This window comes from Balaenoptera physalus (assembly GCF_965194825.1).
Source record: "Balaenoptera physalus genome assembly, chromosome: 9".
Taxonomy (NCBI): Eukaryota; Metazoa; Chordata; class Mammalia; order Artiodactyla; family Balaenopteridae; genus Balaenoptera; species Balaenoptera physalus.
Window position 1 is genome coordinate 71,360,364 of NC_138888.1, and position 20,422 is coordinate 71,380,785.

Sequence of the window (20,422 nt, forward strand, 5' to 3'; positions counted from 1 at the left end):
ATTCTCTTGAATTTGTGCATTTAAATTTTATTGCAGTGGTATAGATGAATGCCATTGTTGGTATCCTTAAATTTTATTTCTGCTCACCAAGGTTAATCATGATTGTCTATATCTTTTTTATAGTAATCACTTTTGAATTGTGTTCAGATATGCAGTTTCAGGTGTAATCATCAGAGCTGGTTAGTCAGGCATTCCAGATAGTGGTTCTTTTCAGAACCTTTTTTAAAGGGTTGGTTAACTACCTCAGTAGCAGAGGATTGAACTATACCCTGTCTGTACTGTACATAGAAAATCTTTGTAGATAAAAGCAAGGCTTGTTAAATGATATGAGGGTAAGATTTTAATATACCAAATGTAACATTCTTAGTTGCCTTTAGTTTCAGAGGCTTGTAAGACTTCCTCATGACCATCATAACAGGCCTTGCTTTTGTCGTATTTTGTGGCTGAAAAAGCAGCCTTGCTTCTTCAGATATTGTAGTTATTTGGATGTATAATAGTTTAGCAAGATGTTACTTTTGTAAGACATCAGATGTTCAAAAAAAGTGCATCCGAACTTGTACTAAATACTGCAGTGTCCCTTTATAAAAAGTCAGACTAAAACTGACAGTTGTACAGCGAAGCCTGACATTTGGATATTTTGAAGTTTTTTCATAAATCATAGAAATTAGTATACGGCTGTAGTTTAGCTTTTTAGGTAAAAGGTATGTTTCATTAGTGCATTTCTTATTGCTGATCACTGCAAAAACGTGAATCAGCTTTTCCATTTCTTATGCAGGTCATGATAACTTGTAGAATAGAGTACAATCATTTGTGCTATGTTTTTAATTTTCTAAAGCACCTTGATGACAGTGAGTGTTCAGTGGTGAAGCATCCTCTATTGAATCACCCTCAAAAAAATTTTTGCCAAGTCCTAAATTGATAGCTTAAAGTCAGAAGTGAAATTATAGTTTGAGACTTGGTATAAAGAAATCCCTTTTCCCCTTCCCCAAAGGGATACTGCAGTTATATCACGTACCCAATAGGCACCATGATGAAGATCAGAGCTTATACTTAATTAAGGTTTTATACACACCAGTTTCCCCAGTAAATGCAAATTTAACAAGAAAATTAGACATGTCATATGTTCAAACTGCTCATGGCAAACAATCATTTTGCATTCCTGCAAATAAAATTGTTTTATACTGTAAGCTGGAGGCGAGTGTAACTTATTTTTGTAATAAAGTTTTTATTTTTTTTATGTGTCATTAATATAAATGTGTGTTAGTATAGAAATATTCTGGTTTAAAAACTTAGAAATGCACACATTTCAGTATGTTTATTTGTACTTACATAATTTTAGATAGTGGTTGCCAATAGCCTGTATGTTTCACATTAATTGGTTTTTTTTTATGTTATCTTAATAAACCATTTTAGTATGTTGTATGTCAGTTACTGGGATAGCTGGGACATAGAGTGTAATTTAAAATTTGTCAATAAGTATTCATTGGAATATATGTAAATGTGCCTTGCCGGTTATTGAAACATTACCTACAAAATGAGTATGGGGTGACAAAAATTAGTTCCTGGTGCTTAATGAAACTTTTTGCCACTGATTTTATATATTACCCCGTGCTTTTTTAAAGTACATCTCTCAAATCTTAGTGTAAGTTTGAGGGCTACACAGAACATTTACATTTCATTCTAACATACAATGAGTATAATAGGTTGTGGAAAGTGGGTAAACTAAATGTAGCCTTCAGTAAAATTGAATCTCAGTGTAATCCTTGGTGCTGGCATTTCCCAGTTCCAAGGAGTTAAATGATCCCATCAAAGAGGTCATTGCCATGCCTATTGGCACTTTACTGTCATACCCTTTTTAAGGGACACTGTCAAGGTGTTTAAGTTAATTCTCAGAATTATTTGTTGGGATTTTAGAACAGGTTTGTTTGACTTAAGTAAGAACTGCATTGTCAAAGTTGAAAGATGAACATTTTTGTGAGTTCACAAATGTGTTCTTAAGAAAACATTAAAATGTGGAGCTGTGGGTTTCCAAGACTATTTGGCATTCTTAGTTTGGGGATTTGGGAGGGAAAACTGATATTAAAAAATTGTGAAGAATTGATGGGTAATGTAAACAGTGGTGATGAAATATATACACACTCAAGTGAAATTACTTGACAGTGTTCATTTGACTAACTGAATTTAAGCCATTATAATTAATTTTAAAATTAAATAATCATTTGCACTGTTCTGATAATGGGTGCAGTTTTTGAGCAATATAATCAGAGCTAAATATGCATGTAGTGATTAGTGATGTGAACAATTAAGTACTGAGAAGAAATACTAACTGGTATTTTCAAACTTAAATTTCTGTAGTAAAATCAGTATCAAACTCTTATCAGATCAAGGAAAACAGGCAATGCATATAAACATACTTTTGAATGTTGTGTGGCCTATAAAGCAATAATGCAATTTTTATGGAATGTCATGGGATATGAGAAATGGAAATGCAAAAATAACGAATCCTTTAGTAAAAATGTCAACATGTTAAAAAGGGGAATGTTAACTAATGTAGGTTATTGCTATTTGTGATTTGTTTATGGGTTCTTGGCTTTGACAGCTTCAAAGAATGGACAGATGACAAGTTAAAGAAATTCTGTATATATTGTCAAGGAATGGGTCTTAAATCCAAGAGTCAAGTCCCTTCCTTGGGGTGAAAAATGTATCCTTAAAGCATTCTGATTGTTAAAAAAGAAAACTTGAGTTACCTAACCAAAGCAGACGCAAGATTTTGTTTCTGCAGACTACTTGGCAATCAAAAGTGATCATCACTTTAATCAGTTTTTAGAAAGTTGCTTTGTGAGAAAATTGTGTTAGATATATTTTCCCAAACATGCATTTTGTGGAAGGTTTTCCAGCATTGTGACTGAATCAGATGTTAGAAATGGGGGGGGTGGATTTAGCACAAAAAGAGCGGTTGCACACTCATGATGGCCATTGTTGTAGCATCATGAGAAATTTATCTACCAATTACTGCAAGTCTGATTTAAGAAAATACACTTTCTTCATGATAAACTAGGAACAACATAGGAATGGATTGGTGGGGTGACCTCGGGTATTCACTTGTATATAGCTATTTGAAAAGACTTGTATGAGGGTGAATATCATCATGCTAGATGGGCAAAATTGTCACATTCAGGACAGCTTTTTTTTTGATCGTTAAGCCAAAAGTCACTGTTGATCAGAAACATAGCAAAAAAAAAACAAAAAACAAAAAAACCAGTATGACATAGTCTATTTAAGGGGAGAAGTTAAAAAGTAGAAGGACTTCGTGCATTTAGGTGAGGGAGCTGTCCCCCTAGAGTAAATGATTCCTCAGGTTCCTAAAACTTCCAAGAATTACCCACCATGGTTTGTTTTCTCCCCAGTGATGTACACTGTAAAATTTTTATCTGACCGTAGGAATTCAGTGGTGGGTATAAAATGAATGAATAAAGAAGTAACAGTACATAAAATGAACAGACTTGTGGGGATGGTGTTTTAAAGTGTAGTATTAATTACGCAGTAATACCACTCAATAGGGCATGCCACTACTTTCTTGAGATGCTAATTATAAACCAATGTTTAAAGACATTTTTAACTGTGGGCAAATTAGATGGACTTTTTTGTCTGTCACTTTTTAAAAAAGTACTTAAGATGTAAGTTTTATTAGTACCACAGTCTGCCTTCAGTAATATACCTAAAATATTTTTCAGGACCAGGAGCATTCAGTTGAAAGAAACAAATCTTTTTTATGAATGCAAAACAGTATTATAACTAATGCCCTGGTCCAAAATTAGGTTTTTAATGACATTAACAGTAGTCTGATAAACATTTAGAAGTCTGGCATTGAGAAACAAAAGCTTGTACCTGACTAGTATTTTATTAAAAAAAAAAAATTAGTTCTGTTAGCTTATTTAAATTCTCTTACATTTATTTATCTGTAGAATTTATATTTATTTCATTCCTTTTATCTCACCGAAAACTGTCTGCAGGCTCTCTGATTTGGATTAGATGTGTGAAGTACTGTCTTTTGCCAAAAACCTCAAATTACCTGTTCTTTTCAACGTAGTGGGTTTGTGCTTGTTTGGAGATCAGTTCAAAAACTATCTGTACTATCTGTACTGCCTCTGATGTTAAGATTTTATGTATAGCATAAGGAAGCTAGCTCTGACTATATTTTCCTAAGAATAAAGACCTATTTTTGTAGCATGTCTTAGGATCTCCAGGAGTCCAAGAATTATTGTGGGTGTCCTCCATTTCATCGTTTTTCATTTAACAGCTTTAAAATAGACACTTGGAATCTTTAGAAGTCTTTCGCCTTTTAATTACTCATACATTCAAAGTAACTAGCCAGTGGTAAAAACAAATTCCCCAAGATCCCTAATTCAAGCACATGATTGGGAGATGCTGTCTGTATAGGATAAATGTATAGTGTTGGTCTCCACTTAATTTTAATTGACGATGAAAATATTCTGTGGTCACACACACGCCAGTGGACTCAATGAAGAAGTTACTGGTAATTTGGCTCTGCTTTTCTGGTAATGTGCCGCCACCATTCAGTGCTCCATTCTCTTGTCACTCTGGAGGTTTAGAGATGAGTGACGGAGGTTGTAAGTAATACAGGAGAGGGGAGTGAACAAACTATTCTGCTTTAATAGAATGCTGCACATTCAGGTGACTGCGCAAATGAGGTTAGGTAGGTGAAATTGAGCTTAAAATGTGTTTTATTAAGCTAAGTTGGCAAATCATTATCAAAGAATGGGGAACTTGTAAATACATTCAGGAGGTTTTGGCTCAGCCCTAGGATTTCTGAGGCGGGGGTGGTGGAGGTAGTGTTGGCCACTTCATGAAGACAAAGATCCTTTTAGGTCATTCAGTGCAGAGTTTAGTTTGTGTTATGATTGCTAAAATTTATACTGATGATCGAAAAAAGTTTTTGTCATTTCCGAACAGTAGTGGAAGTTTTATACCTGAAAAATTCTTGTACACTACTAGGGGATTTTGAAAACCATTTACATTGCCTATTTGGCTCCCTGTGCAGATGCCAAACTAGTACTTTTTTTTTCTTGTTCACGTCAAGACTGCTGAATAAGACTTTTTGGGTGAGGGAGAAGTCCCAATAAACCATTTTGGAAATTAGTGTCTTCAACTGTAAGTTTCCTGAAATGTTTTTTTTTAACACAAGCAATAGATCAAGATAAGGTTATTTTAGAATACTACAAGCTTCAGTGAATACCTGATTTTTTACTTTGTAGAGTGGTTTAAAAACAAGTTCTAATCTGAAGGGAGTCTAATCTGAAGCTGCTATCTGTAATGTACATGAATTGTCATTTCTTCACCTTTTTAGGCTTTCAGCCTGTATTCTGAAAGGATTCTTGTGATACAAAATAAGTTTTGGAGAGAATTTTGGGATACCTAAGGGAATTGACATCTGTCATTTATGAACTACAGCCAGTTTCTACTTTTCCAAGGCAAAGGACAAAGGTTTTGATGTGGACAAGCCATTACCACCGATTAAGTAAAGAATGTGATTAGGGCGTGTTCACAGTACTAAATGTGTAGAAAAGAGTTTTGTAGATTCCAAAATCTAGTCTTCTGGGTACAGAAACATACCATGATATAACAGAAGAGTTCTAAGATCATTATATCTGGTGTGGCTCTATTGCTGTTAATTTCAAATGAGATGAAGAAATTTGAATAGTCATGCCATGTGGATAACAACTTTGCATTTCAACTTGTGTCCTGATTTTTTCCTATGTGAACTAGAAAATGCCAGTACTGAATCATTTGAACACAAAATTGCTAGAACTAGGTACATCTATTTTATGTCATGAGTAAAAACCCTTACGACGTCATTTTTCAAGAGAATATTTTTTAATATATTGGTATTCATGTTGCTTTAATTGGAGGACTCAAGAATTAGGCCTCTAAAACTGCTTTATTTAATGCATCATGGGAAATTAGAAAAGCATATATACTAATTGTGTTTCTTAGTATACTGAATATTTGGAATGAGCTTGGAGGAAAACCAGAAATGAGCAGTATGTCAAAGGTCATCTATATAAAAATTGGTGGAGTACACTTTTCAGTTCTCTGCAGCCACATGCATATGTAATTGCAGGGTAGTTCTGGCAAAATTTAATACCTTCTTGAAATAGTAAAAATTCACATGAATTTGCATAAGTTGAATTCCTAGGAATCCTTCAACATTGACAGGTGTAATTTCTTCTAGGCACCCTACCTAACTTCAGGTTCATTTATAAATAGAATTAAAACAGGATGAAAAGCTTTTATTTTAAAATTATACTTGAAGTCTTAGTTGATGGTTTTCTGAGCCTCCATTTAGCATTTAGGACAGCAGCAGCAGTTAGGGGCCCAGCAGCAGATGCTGTGGTTTCTGTGGCTTATCCTCCCTGCTGCTTAGTGTCTTTTGATTAGTCTATTTAAACTAGTACCACTTCTTGTTCTTTAAAGTTACTCTGTTTCTTCCCTATATGGTTTCTTTTGCCTCCTCCTAGGATAGAAGCTCCTCCAGGGCAGGGAAATCTTAATTAATGGTGCTAGGCATTTAAAAATATTTTTCAAAATATTTTTTAGTTTGGTGGAAATAAATTTTCAGTTTAGCTTATTTGCTGAATTAGGCTTCATTGTGGCATGTTAACTTGAAGGAATAAAAAGTTTTGAGCCACTTAATTCACAACATGGAAAGCTTAAAAATTAATGAACATGAAATACTAATGCTTTAAGCAAATTAAGATCATGAAGATCCACATTTAAATCGTCTGACATTAAAAAAGTCTTGAAAAAAGTCTTGAAAGGAGCTGTGGGTCTATAGACGGCATTAATTTTTATATCAGTTTAATTATTGACAGCCCAGCCCAACAATATTTATGTTGATGTTCAGCTTAATTCTAAGCTGCTGAACAAAACAGTATCGACCTACCAAACCCCATCTATACTTAACTTCTTTATGAGGAAGGGGTACTTCAAGATAGAATTCTTGTTTTGCTGATGAGGCTAGTTGGTTTTGAGTCCATAAAGTTTGTGTAAGGTTCTTAATGTAGAGCACTTTGGAAAGGATATGTAGTGATGCTTGAGAAAAGCATGAAGGCTAGGTAACTATGCATTAACGTCTTGAAAACAGCTATTTCTAAGAGTAATGCATACTTACTATATTTTAAAATAAAGCCATGGTTGCATCCATATGAATAGTCTTAATATGTACCTTACAGTTGGTTGCTGGTTGCAAAATCACTTGAGAAGGGAGGCTCTGAATTTAAGGCATTTTCTCGCTACAGTATATATACCTACTTGTTTGAGTATTGATGGATAAAGGTGGTATTTATACTTAAATATGCTTAGTTGATATTTTAACTTGATAGTACTTTAAAGAAAATTTAAAAGACTTATAGCTGCAAAACAAGATAGAGCACAGGATGTGAAAGTCTACTTCTCTGCTCACACCCTAGTCAATTAACAGAGATGAATGACTCTGTTTAGTTCTGATTGTAGTTAATCTCATATCTTTTAATTACTAAGTTTAAGCAGTATTTTTTTTTTTCCCCCTTGGAGACATTTGGCTTACTCTAGTCCTTTTTTTTCTGAACTGTTTTAAGTTCAGTTGATTACCTCAACTACACTTAGGCCTCTACTTACACTGGTTTCAGTACCTGTTTGCTCTTCACTATATGGAGAAACAGCACACTCAATACTTTCTTTTCCTTCATCTCCCAATTCCTGTTAACTATCTTTACTGTCACTTTTTTTTTTCTTCTGGGGCATATATTGATTTTAAATTTTAGCAGTAGAGCGGGCTTATTTTATGTATGGACTGTCTTGCTCACTCTTGAATTCTGTCAATTTTTAAAAAGATAACCAGTTTCTTAATGCATTGAAATACTACTTCACTTTGGTTATTTACTTTCAGTGCTTTTGACTTTTTTCTCAAATGTTTGGTAATTCTGCTTTTTTCATATTTATGAAAGAAAGATCAGAGTGGTCTGGTGTTCCTGGGCCTATCCACTGAGACAGGTGACTGTAAGTTGTGTGTGTGTGTGAGAACACAAGGACTAACAGGCTTTATTATCATTTCCTTGAGGGCAGGCAGGCAGGCAGGCAGGCAGGCAAGCTTACCCCTCCAGTACCAGGAAGCAGAGTGCTCAATTGTAGGAACACTGACTTGCGGGCGAGTTATTTGCTTTGAGGAGGTGGGTAGACCCTGAATGCAGTTCTGCAACCCTTGGGGACCTAAATTTCTTCCCTTTCCACTCTTGCTAGCCAGAGGTTTTGCCTTTTCCGGAAGTCACTCATCCCTCCCATGAAAAATGGCTCTTTTTCCTGCAGTCCTCTGATTGCAAAATGAACATAGCCTCAGTTCTTCATCTTTTGTACTAATTTGTGCAAATTAATATAAAAAGTGATAGTTTAAAAATAGAACTGAGTAGTAAAATACAACAGTATGATGTACACTATCTTAGATTAGAAGAAACCACCTTTATCTGTATAATCACATGTGACAGCTCATTTAAAATAAATTGTCTAGGAAAAAGTTTGAATAAATCTTACTTGAAAAGAGAACAGCACCTAGCATGCTAATGGGTATATAGAAGACATTTTGTGACTAAGGATGCAAACTTAGTGGCATTCTTGACTGAGCAAAGGAGATTATTTTGAACCCTTTTTTTGGGAATAGTATGATAGATTTTATTTTAGCATACAATTTCTGAACACTTAGAAGAAACCATTGAGCAGTATTTCGGTTTATCCCTTTTTTTTTTTTTTTTTTTTTTTTGGCCACACTGCGTGGCTTGTGGGATCTTGGTTCCCTGACCAGGGATTGGTCCCGGGCCAGGGCAGTGAAAGCACCAAAAATCCCTAGACCACCAGAGAACTCCCATTTCCTTTTTTTTCTTTGTCCATTTACATTTAATACAGCATACCTTCATATATGTTCTTTTACTAGTTAATGAGACTACATTCCTTATTTTGGCAGGGGTCTCAAACCTACCTTTTCCAGATTTGTTGTTCTGGGATTTGGTGAGAGTCCATGTTGACCTACTTGTGGAATATATTCTTTTATACTTTTGTCATATGCTCTGTCTTTGCTGATTAGAGGGTCTAAATCCTTAAAAAACATTTCCACCTAAATATGGCAATTCAAACATTTCAGATCATTTTGCCTATTCTTAAGGACCTCTTCCAGGTATGAAAACCATTTATTTTTTTGGCTGCACTGTGGCTTGCAGGATCTTAGTTCCCCAACCAGGGATTGAACTCGGGCCACGGCAGTGAAAGCGCTGAGTCCTAACCACTGGACCATCAGGGAACTCCTCCCTTAAAACCATTTTTAACAGGTTTTATGATATTAAATATTAATTAGTTGATATCAAGGGAGAAACTGACTTAGGGGTTTTTGGTACCAAAAATCTTGGCTAAGTTTTCAACTAGTTTCAACTAGTGTACCTAGACTGTTTCAATTAAAATTGATGGACATAAGACACACTAATCTCTTGTATTTATAGGGCTTTCCCATTCTAATAAGCCTGATGTAGCCTGTTTATATTCACTTTTCATATAAACTTAGAAAAGTACAGGTTGCTAAAGCAAAAGACTGAATTAATATAGTCTCACAATTTCAATGACTTAGATACTCTTACTTCCCCAATAGTTTCAGGTGAAAAACAAAATATTTTTCTCTTAATCATTGAGACACTTAATAAAAGGAACTGAGCAAACACAAATATAACCTCTTTGGCCCTGAGTTTACTTTCCTGTAAAAAAGAGATGCTATTAGATTGTGATATTTTTCTAGCTTTCAGCATTCTATGAGATACAGCTTGTGTTAAAAAGAAAATTCTGGGACCTCCCTGGTGGTCTAGTGGTTAAAACTGCACGCTTCCAATGCAGGTGGCACAGGTTCAATCCCTGGTTGGGGAACTAAGATCCCACGTGTGGTGCAGCCAGAAAATAAAAATAAATACTTAAAAAAAATTCTGCCTAGATGGTTTTTGCTTCATTTCATTCATACTTTTGTTGTGAAGACCTAGTTTTACAAAATACAGGAAATGTTACATTACTGTTCATTTGCCCTGTAATACCTTACATATTATGAACATTTCCTGGTACATTATTTTTGTGATACTTAGTTACTATTTGAGGGAGAGAGTGGTAGGACAAACCTTTCTTTTAAAGCCATATATTCTGAGGAATAAAAGTCTCAACTCTTCACAGAGCATTATGCAAGTTATTCCCAAATTCCCTAAATTACTGTGTTAATGTTGTACTAGTTAAGAGTCAACCTGTGTAAGAGATGTCAATTAAAATTAGCCATATGGATCTACTTTTGTGCTAGTAAGTATGTTTTTTAGTTTGTAGAATTAGTGTTCATTTACTTACGGTCTCTCTGTTCTGAAATTCTAGGCAAAACTCATTTAGTGTAAAGCTAATAAATATATTAGCCTGATCAGGAAATAAAAGCCAGTTTAACTGCTAAACCAGCCTCCCAAATTTGCTTTATTAATAATAATGATTCAAATATTTTCTAAAAATTATAGAGTGTTCTCCTAAGCACCAGCAATCTCCTCTTCCTCTCCGCCCCTAGTAAACTGTCTTTAAGTTGAAACACCACGTGTTTCATTATCAGGATAAAGCATATTATTGCACCTTTTCCTAGGTAGCGTGGTGATTTTGGAATGATGCCTCTTTTAAGTTGATTTCCCTCTCCCCTCAGTTTTCAAGAAGTGTTCACAGGATACCAGTAGGCTGATATAAAAGTTACATTTTTTAAAAGCTTTAGGGAATTTCCTGGCGGTCCAGTGGTTAGGACTTGGTGTTTTCACTGCCGGGGCCCGGGTTTGATCCCTGGTCAGGGAATTAAGATCCCATAAGCTGAGAGAAAAGCTTTAACTTCTCTGAGGCATTGAATCACTCTCCTTGAAAAGTTTCCTTGCTACTTTGCTGGTTATGTTAATATTCTCTATCCTGTTCTTATCTGTTCTTATTTCCCTTTTTTCTTCTATACTTATCTCCTTGATCTCAACTGTATTTCCAGCTTCGTGTCACATCTGTGTGGACTCCTGGTTTAATGTCAGGGCTTGATTGATCTGTTATATGCAGGTTTGCCATTCCAGCTCTTTGCTGTACATGTTAGAGTGCTCTGTCAATGATTATATCCTGTTAATTTATCACATCCAGTTACACTTGATGACTTACTGGTACTGAATAGGCCTAAAAATCCTCTCTATCCAAGTCCTACCGTACCCTTTGAGAAGTTCAGGTCTGGCTGAACTTTATATTTACAAAGATCTTAAGTGGTTCCAGATTTATAAGTGGCACATTATAATGGCTCTCCATATCTATTTCTACAATAGCACTGTCTAGTAAAAATAAAATGCAAGCCATATATGTAATTTAAAATTTTATAATTTGGTCTGAGCTCATCCTTCTTGCCTTAACCTTCCATTGGTATTGCCTGTAAACAGACTGCTGGCCTGGTCTTTCTTTGGCTCACTTCACATTTCTGGTGTCTTAGTCTGTGTCCCCAACCCACCCTTCCAAGCCAAGCTCTCAAAAATCCTCTTCAGTGAAAATAGTAAAGTCTTCGTGCTGTATGTGCATTAAAATGATGATCAACAAAGTATCCCTGAGGAACATGTACAGTTAGGGGAACATCAGAAGTCCTGGCTTTCTCGAGTTTATATAAGGCTGTTAGCTGATGGTTTTTCCTTTATTGCTTGTGCAGTAGGTTTGTAACATAGCTATTTATGTATGAGTCAAAACCCCAAATCTACTAACCTCTGATTAAAGGTAACTTTAGGAGCAAAACCATGGTTTTAAAATATTTGGCAATATTTGAAAATCTGGTATTTCTATGCTTTGTAATTGCAAGAAGAATCTTCAGAAACATTTAAATTAATATTCATTATATTTAAAACAATAAATATATTCATTATCGCTGCTACCCTTCAAATTCATTTTCTGTCAGCAGTGTATGTGGTAATTACAATTTCCCATCCTCTACTGTGATCAATAACAGCTTCATATGCTGCTTCACACAGTGGGAAGAAAGCTATGAAACTCGGCAGAGACTGAATGTGTAAATAGGCTTAAACTAACTTAGGGATAATACGTGATGTGTTATCAACATTTGAAAATCCAGTTCATGAAAAGGACTGTTTAGGTAGGGCTATTTGTTGTTTGTCTCTTAACTCTGAAGCTTTACAAAAATTGCTCCAGTCCTACCACCAATGTTTCTGTGGGCATTCTTGGATAAGCTTTCTTAGTCTCAAATATAAAGAACTGAAAGTGAGCTAATCTTTAAATTATATATCTATATCTATATATATATAAATTAAAACTGAAAATAGAAGTGATAGAAATGCTCAGTGAACATCTGGGATAGTTCTTAATTATATTGAATAAATAAGTATATATCTTGAACTGTTTTTACAAAATTGAAGAGTATAGGCCATATGACTTTCTGATAATGCTCAAAATTCAGACTTTTAAATGTGTTCATCTAAGCTAAAAACCCTAAATTTAAATGGTAACTGTCTTTCAATATACAAGGGCAATTTTCCAATAAAAATTTTTTTAGTATGAATTTCCAATTTACTTATTCAAGATTTCTACTTAGATATACTGTACTGAGTTGTGGGGTTTTTTTGTTTATTTATTTATTTTTGGCTGTGTTGGGTCGTCGTTGCTGTGCACGGGCTTTCTCTAGTTGCAGTGAGCGGGGGCTACTCTTAGTTGCAGTGCGCAGGCTTCTCATTGCAGTGGCTTCTCTTGTTGGGAGCACGGGCTCTAGGCGCGCGGGCTCAATAGTTGTGGCGCACGGGCTTCGTTGCTCCACGACATGTGGGATCTTCCTGGACCAGGGCTTGAACCTGTGACCCCTGCAGTGGCAGGTGGATTCTTAACCACTGCGCCACGAGGGAAGCTCTGTGGGGTTTTTTTTAATGTTTGTTTTTGATTAATAACTGGAATCAGTTTACCAAAATACAGAAAGTTTCTTTTTAAAAGTGAAGATAAAAATTGATTTTAACTATTTTGGTAGCAACCTTACTAGAACTGGAATTGAAGTACTGCTATTAGTGATCTTCACAATTCTTAACCAACCCTACCTAGTTGCATGGTGGTTTATAGGTACCATGTCAAAGTGCTTTTGTTTTTGTATTTTAGAAAACAGCTACTGAGAGGTAAGAGGAACGACTACAAAGACTTTCCAAAATATTTTCAGGAGTTACTGAAATCAGTTGAAAGCTGTATTTAAACATCTGAATATAGTTAGCATTTTTCCTTTTATGAAAGAAAGCCATTGTGTCTATTAGTAAACATAAGAAATAAGGTGGATAGAGATTCATCCAATTGTCTATTGTCACATGTATCAATAATTTGTTCCTTTTTATTGCTAAATTGTATTCTATGGTATCCTGTACCACAGTTCGTTTAACCATTCGACTGTTGAAGGTCATCTGGGTTGCTTCCAATTTAGGGCTATTACAAATAAAGCTGCCAGGAACATTCCTGTAAAAAAAAAAAAAAAAAAGAAGGTGGAATGCTTTATTTAAAGGATAACTTTAACTTTTTAAAAAAAATTTTATTTATTTTTGGCTTTGTTGGGTCTTCGTTGTTGCGCGTGGGCTTTCTCTAGTTGCGGAGCGTGGGGACTTCTCTTCGTTGCAGTGCGCGGGCTTCTCATTGCGGTGGCTTCTCTTGTTGCGGAGCATGGGCTCTAGGCGCCTCGGCTTCAGTAGTTGCAGTGCGTGGGCTCAAGGGCACGCGGGCTTGAGTAGTTGCGGCATGTGGGCTCAGTAGTTGCGGTGTGTGGGCTCAGTAGTTGTGGCTCGCAGGCTGTAGAGCGCAGGCTCACTAGTTGTGGCACATGGGCTTAGTTGCTCCGTGTCATGTGGGATCTTCCCGGACCAGGGATCGAACCCCTGTCTCCTACATTGGCAGACGGATTCTTAACCACTGCGCCACCGGGGAAGTCCCTATGTAACTTTAAAAAAACTTTTTAGACGAGAAAGACATTGGCCATCTTATACAAAGAGTAGTGGTATTAGATTTTAAGTGCCTTTTCCAATCTTTAACATTTATCAACAGGCAGGTGAATATATTTTCAGTTCCTAATCAGTTAATAATTTATATTTTCTGAAGTTATGACCTGTTAACATCAAAGTGAGGTTTAAGAGGATGGTTATTCTAACGTATCTTAGAAACAAGATGACAAACATTAAATGCTTCATTTTTGTTGCTAAGATAAAATGAGACTGCCCAGAATTTCATGCTCAAACAGCTTTTATCCAGAGTATCTCTTTGATCCACTGGTTGTGTAAAGCTGTAGTTCTTCATATCTTACCATTGGAAGTTTTACTTCATGATCACACAAAAAAGTGGGGGTTAAATATGGAAGTCGTAACTGCATTTTGAACATCTTGCACTCCCATCCAAAAATCCCTTAATGCTCCTCCTTTAATTGTATAGTCTCCATTGTAATGAGTTTCCTTTTTTTGAAAATCAAGGAAAGGAACATTTCTTGAAGTATAAAAGGCAGTTTAATGGTTCCTGTTACAGGTATTATTATGTCCAGAAGTTGATACATAGGGATAGGTTGTGGGGAGAAGAGGGTATTATGAAATGTAAAATTAAGACTGTAGAAGTAACATTACAAATGCCACAAAAGGTAAAACAAGAACCTTGATGCTTTGAGACTCATGGGTGGAGGGTGGGGGGGTTGCGGAGGAACTGGGGTTCGGAAATGCCAAACCTGTGACAGGAAAGCATACTCCAAATTACAGGAGGCAGCTGTGAGAGGGAGGGACTGAATGGCTCCAAGGGGTAGTGGGTAAGTATGCTTCTATCCTTTTCCTGACACACATGCCACACAAACATTGGCCCTTGACAGTTAAAGCCTGGTGTACATTCAGGGTCCTCAGCGTTAAGTAGGCCCAATCACTGGGATTCAGGTAGTCAGCACCATCTTTTCAGATTCCTGTACCAATGTAAAAAGCAATTTATGCAGTTTGTTGGTGGGTTGGGGGAATCAGGTTTAATTAGGTAGAAGCATTTTAAATACTTTGCCTAGTGCTGCATAACTGCTGAAAATTAGGTGAAAGCAAAGAGATAAATCCTAGTCTGCTCAAATTATTGTCTTCCCAGAGGACTTTCCTGATCCTGGCCAGTTGAAAATGTCCCTTTCCCCTCACCTGTCATTAAAAAAGACTTCTATTATTACAGACTTTATATATAAATATGCCCTGTGTGATACATTATTTTTCATGTGTGACATGCCTCCTTCACTAGACTGTAAGCCTTTGGAGGTCAGAAAACACCTAAATCATTGGTTCTACCACCACATTTAGTACAGTGCCTTACACTTATTTGCTAATAAATATTCATTAAAATAATGGAGATATTGTAGTGTAGTTTGGTGTTTATGAGCCCTTTAGATGAATGCGTTATCAACTATTTTTTACTTTTTGTAGTCTGAAAATGTACCCCTAGCATATGTGATAATTGTGGCATTTATAAAAAGTCTACACATTAAGTTGTACTGGCCCCTCCACAGCTAACACTCGTCTGGAGCAGCACCGTCTAGTAGAAATATAGCACAATCCACATATGTAATTCAAAATTTTCTAGTTGCCACATTACAAAAATAAGAAACACAAGATATTAATTTTTAGCCCATTATTTCCAAAATATCATTTAACATGTAATCAGCTTTTAAAAGTTGAGATACTTTATATTCTTGTTTTCATGCTAAGCTTTCAAAATCTGATGTGTGTTTTACACTAATAACACATGTCAATTCAAACTAGCCACATTTCAAGTGCTCAATAGCCAGATAATGGCTAGTGGCTGCAGTATTGCACAGTGCAGGTCTAGAACTTGAGGGCAGGCAATAAAAACCGCTTTGGACCTCAGTTTCCTGTAAGGTATCTCATAGCTTTGGTTTCATGTCATTGTCATTTTAGGTTGTTGTAATCCAAATAAAGCTAATTGGCTTGACTGTATTTTGTCATGTTCATAAATCCATAAAATAAAACTTTTTGTATTAGGCATTGTACAAAGACATTTAATAGGCACTTTCCACCCAATTTAATCTTCTTTAAAACTTCTGAGGAAGGTAACTGTTCAGAGTTGAGGATGCCAGGTTTGAGATATATCAAGTTAACCTTGCGCAAAGAATTTGCCAGTAGAAGGTGAAGCTGATTTCAGAACCAGGATTGATTACGGATATCCCATATCCCCACCAGGAAGTTCATATCTTTTAATAAAAAGTTGGAAAAAAAAAATTCAAGCTCTGTGTATGAGTGCTGACGTGGATACCAGACCATAAGGTTAAAGAGAAAACATTTAATGGAGTAAAAATTTTATTTCATTAGATGAAGCTGGATCAATAGGAAAATTTTTCTTCTTTTAGGTGGGGATTTTGTAAAATTTTCTTATAGCAGAAGTTTATTTTTATTTTTTCCTTTTCTGAGCATAAGAGCAATATGAAAATTTAAATTGGTCTATTGTCTAGTTAGCTTATTCTAATAGCCCCTGCAAAGAAAATCATATGGGAAAGGAGTTTAGTTGGATGTTGTAAAGATGTCTAATATGAAAGAACAGAAAACATTTTATCATTAAAATGTACTGGCTCTCAGTGAAATGTTGAACAGGAATTTCAGAATGAGCCTATAAAGAAGCAAAATTTTTAAACAGAAAAAAAAGATTGGCAATGTAACTTCCCAAAAAGTTTAATAAAGTAACTTACCCAATTATAAAGTACTCAAGTCCAGAGTAGGCACGTGATGCATGTAGATTAATTCAACATACACCTTTTATTTATACTTCAGTTTAGCCCTAGACTGTTCATATAAACGAGGGGTTTATACGTAGTTCAAAGACACTAAAAAAAAAAAAAAGTTGAAAAAGTGAAATAAACGTTTAATTAGGTACCTCAAAACATTATAAAAAAAAAAAAAAAAAAGCCCTAAGCTTTCCAATGACGTTGTTACAGAGTAATCCTACAATATATTTGCGATGTTAGTTTAAACAATACTTAACGATGAGGATCAGTGAAATTGATACTTTTATACCATTGTGGAACTGGCTAACCATTCTAGGAAGAACTTTGACAGTATGTATCATGTTCTTACTCTTTGATCCAGCAATTGTACTGATGTTGATCCTAAAGAAATTATTAGAAATGTGTATAATTTGTGATCAAGGGTGGTAATAATCATAATATCAATGAAATTAAATGGCATTAATAGAATAAAGGATGGTACATTCTGAAGGAAAATAATGCATAAAGATGATCCATGTATTCGGAATAATAACATGGGAAAATATTCATTAAACTGTCCATACACCATAGTTTTTATGTTTCTAGAAAATCATTTCTGAACCTTGTCTGTCTCCGCACTTTGGAGGGTAAGATACTAAGAAAGAGAAAAGACAGACAGCATGAGAACCGGCTCTGGGGTTAGAATGGCTTCTAACCCCGGGTTCGCTAGCAGTATGATTCTGAGCAAGTTCCTCTCCGCCTCAGTAATGTCAGTAATCTAGCTGTAAAATGGGAAAAACCAGAGTACCTCCATCCGGAGGTGAATGTGTGAAGGTTAAATGAAAGTGCTTAGCGCTCCGCCTAAGTAAATTTTACTTATTATTACGATACTGTCTTCCTGCATCTGTCAAAGCAGCGGAGAATACGGAAATTAAAATTTAGAAATGTGATGCCTTAGTAAAGCGAAAGCCGCAGGACACTCTACAAGAGGTATTCAACCTAACCTTTCAAGCTGCCTCATCCAAACACTTGGGTTCTGGTTAGGCCCGCGGGGCTGTAGTGAACTGAGGTCTGCCTCGCCCGTGAGCGCGTAAAAGATGCTTTCTCGCAGGGCTGGCGTCCCGGTGGGTTTGACTCTTCCGTGTTCCAGGGCTGTTTTACTCACCCGCGCGCGGCTCGTGCAAAATAAGGACTGAGAGGTGTCCCCCCTCCTCCCCTTTGGGCGTCATGCAAACCTTGGACCTGTCCCCACGTAGAGCTGAGCTTACGGAGAAGAGGCGTGGAGAGTGCTGGGGGGCGCGCCACAAAGACTACAGTCCCCAGCGGCCCGCGAGCTCGGGGAGTCCCGCAGGCAGGGCCCGACGGCTGCGGGAGGTTGCAGTTTCTCCTGTGCTCGGGCACAACCTTCTGTCTCTCCTCCGCAATACAGGCGGTTACTGGGTACTGCAGCTTCCCCCCGATTTCCGAAAAGGGCCGATCGCTGGGGAACGGGGCCCTCCACCGGAGGCCGGCGCGCGGCTCTGGCCCGTGGGCTGAGCAGCGGGACCGACAGGCCTTGCGCGGGGTGACGGCGGACACGTCGTACGGCTGAACCCCAGGCGGATGGGGGCGTGGCCGCGCACGCGCGGCGGGGCCCGTGGGCGGGGCTTTGGGCAGCTGCAGCCGGCGGACCGTCCGCCGGTCGCCGGCGGTCTGGGTCCGCTGCCCGGCCCGGGGGCGGAGACGCGGGAGGTTGATGGGGGGTCGCCTCGACCTCAGCCTCAGTCTGTAGTGCAGCTTCAGCCACGCCGACGGAGATGGCGCCCTGGGTGCGGACGTTGGGAGAGAAGCTGAAGCAGCGTCTGCGGCTGGACGTAGGACGCGAGATCTGTCGCCAGTACCCGATGTTCTGCTTCCTGCTGCTCTGCCTCAGCGCCGCCTCCCTGCTCCTCAACAGGTAACGCGGCGGCGCCGAGCCAGCCGGGCGGGGGGCAGATGGCAGCTCTCCTCCGAAACTGCGGACGCAGGCCGCGTTGCATCGCTGCGCGGAGAACGTCGGGCTGCGCAGCTGCGGGACGTGGGGCCGCCTGCGGGGCCTCTGGGGAGAGCGGCTCGGGGAAGCCGGGCGGGGCGCCAGAGCCCGGAAGTGCGGGCGGGGGTGGGCTCGAGTACCCCCTCTCCCAAGGCCTCGCCTCCTCAGCCACCTGGACCCCATTCGTCCTTTGTTTTCACCCATTTCTTAAAACCTGGGCCTCCATCAACGATGCTTTTCAGAATGAAATCTGTCCGGGCGGTACGGTCAGCTGATGGAGGAGGGTGCAAGGTCCTGTCGCAGTCGCAGGTTTAGACGGACTTCCCTCGCTCTCACCGCGCGCGCGCGCGCACGCCCACCCACAATATAGACCACAGTCGATCACGGCTTTTCGCGCAGTGTTGTTGGTTACAGCGCAAGGTCGTAAAGATTTGCTGAACCCAAGTGAGAAAGCAAAATAGTACCATCATCTCTAGAATAGTTTTAAAGGGAAGACTGAAAGGTAAAATTGGTAAATTTAGTTGACATTTTGAAAACGGAAGCTTCTGCCCCTGAAATAAACTGGTAGTTTTCTAGAAACAGTAGCGATAATATAGGTAATAGTGGAGAAATGTTCCTTTAGAATTATCTTCAGATTTGCTTTCGGTGGAAAGAAATCTGAGACCGTTGTCAGCGACAGCATCTGCATGCTGTTTCCTCTGATGTTTCGAGCGTGCAGCCATCCTTACTCTTTATCTGGAAGTAGTTAATCCCCAAGGATAGGAACGGGGAAGCATTCACAAGAAATTTGGTAGTTTAATTTTGCTCCAAGATAACCGTTTCCTGTGACTGCGTTGGAGTTGGGTTTCTTCCCTGGCCTCTTTGCTTTCTTATTAGTTGACTCTGGGTTTATATAATATTAGGTTTAAACAGCGATTGATATTACTGGAAAATGTACTTTGATTGTGATGGTAAGATGTTTGATTGTTAAGAGTATGGAAGAAGTGGAATCCTTAAGAAAGCGGAAAATATTAAGTACTTACTTGCTTTGTCATCTGGAAGGTATTTCAAGCCAGATTAACAGGTTTAGTCTGAAAAACATGTCAACTTTATACGATTATTAAGTTTTGTCCAGGGATTCTTACCTGTCTTCTTTGGGAGCCGGGTCAGTTTAGGTCTCTAAAGTAGGGCAACTATGTAGGAGCAGGTTGAACTAGATTTCCAACTTAATCATAGCATCCAGTGTTCTATGTTGTTAAGGAGTCATAGGATAGCATCAGGTCTGTATAACATCTGATCTCTGTACCCTGTATTTGCGTTATGCAAAGAAAGAAGGAAATAGCACATAAGTGTTATCTCTGAGTGGTTGGATTTATGAATGAAATTGTTTTTGCATACATGGCACATCTACTCAGAAATTTAAAAATATATATGTATGTGTATATAATACAGAAAACATTGGGGGCATAACTATGGAACTAGAAAAAAATGAGAAGATATGCTTCGTACATATGTTCAACAAATGATTTCTGTACAGGCATTTCACCAGTTAATTTTTAGAAATAACTTTAAAAGAAATTTTCAGTTTAAAATCTCCCCTGGTTGGGAATTCCCTGGCAGTCCAGTGGTTA

At 37.8% G+C, this 20,422-nt stretch overlaps 2 protein-coding genes and 1 long non-coding RNA gene across 15 annotated transcripts in view; 2 read left to right on the forward strand and 1 right to left on the reverse strand.

The window, feature by feature from the left end:
* SYNCRIP (synaptotagmin binding cytoplasmic RNA interacting protein) overlaps positions 1–1,187 on the forward strand; it is a 26,078-nt gene extending 24,891 nt beyond the window's left edge. For all 6 annotated transcript variants that reach the window (XM_082473955.1, XM_082473958.1, XM_082473959.1 and 3 more), the window contains one exon: positions 1–1,187. This exon is cut by the window's left edge. The gene's annotated coding sequence lies outside the window, so the exon portion shown is untranslated.
* Positions 1,188–3,907: 2,720 nt separating this feature from the next.
* Positions 3,908–18,264, reverse strand: LOC309666537. The gene is made up of 3 exons (XR_014267151.1): positions 18,070–18,264; positions 16,787–16,921; positions 3,908–13,548 (listed from the first exon to the last, which is right to left on the reverse strand). It is a non-coding gene; the product is annotated as an uncharacterized lncRNA (long non-coding RNA).
* Positions 18,265–18,441: 177 nt separating this feature from the next.
* SNX14 (sorting nexin 14) overlaps positions 18,442–20,422 on the forward strand; it is a 101,906-nt gene continuing 99,925 nt past the window's right edge. For all 8 annotated transcript variants that reach the window (XM_082473939.1, XM_082473932.1, XM_082473938.1 and 5 more), the window contains exon 1: positions 18,442–18,737. In XM_082473939.1, coding sequence (XP_082330065.1) covers positions 18,598–18,737 — 140 coding nt within the window. In that variant the 5' untranslated portion in view covers positions 18,442–18,597. The remainder of the gene's footprint in view (positions 18,738–20,422) is intronic.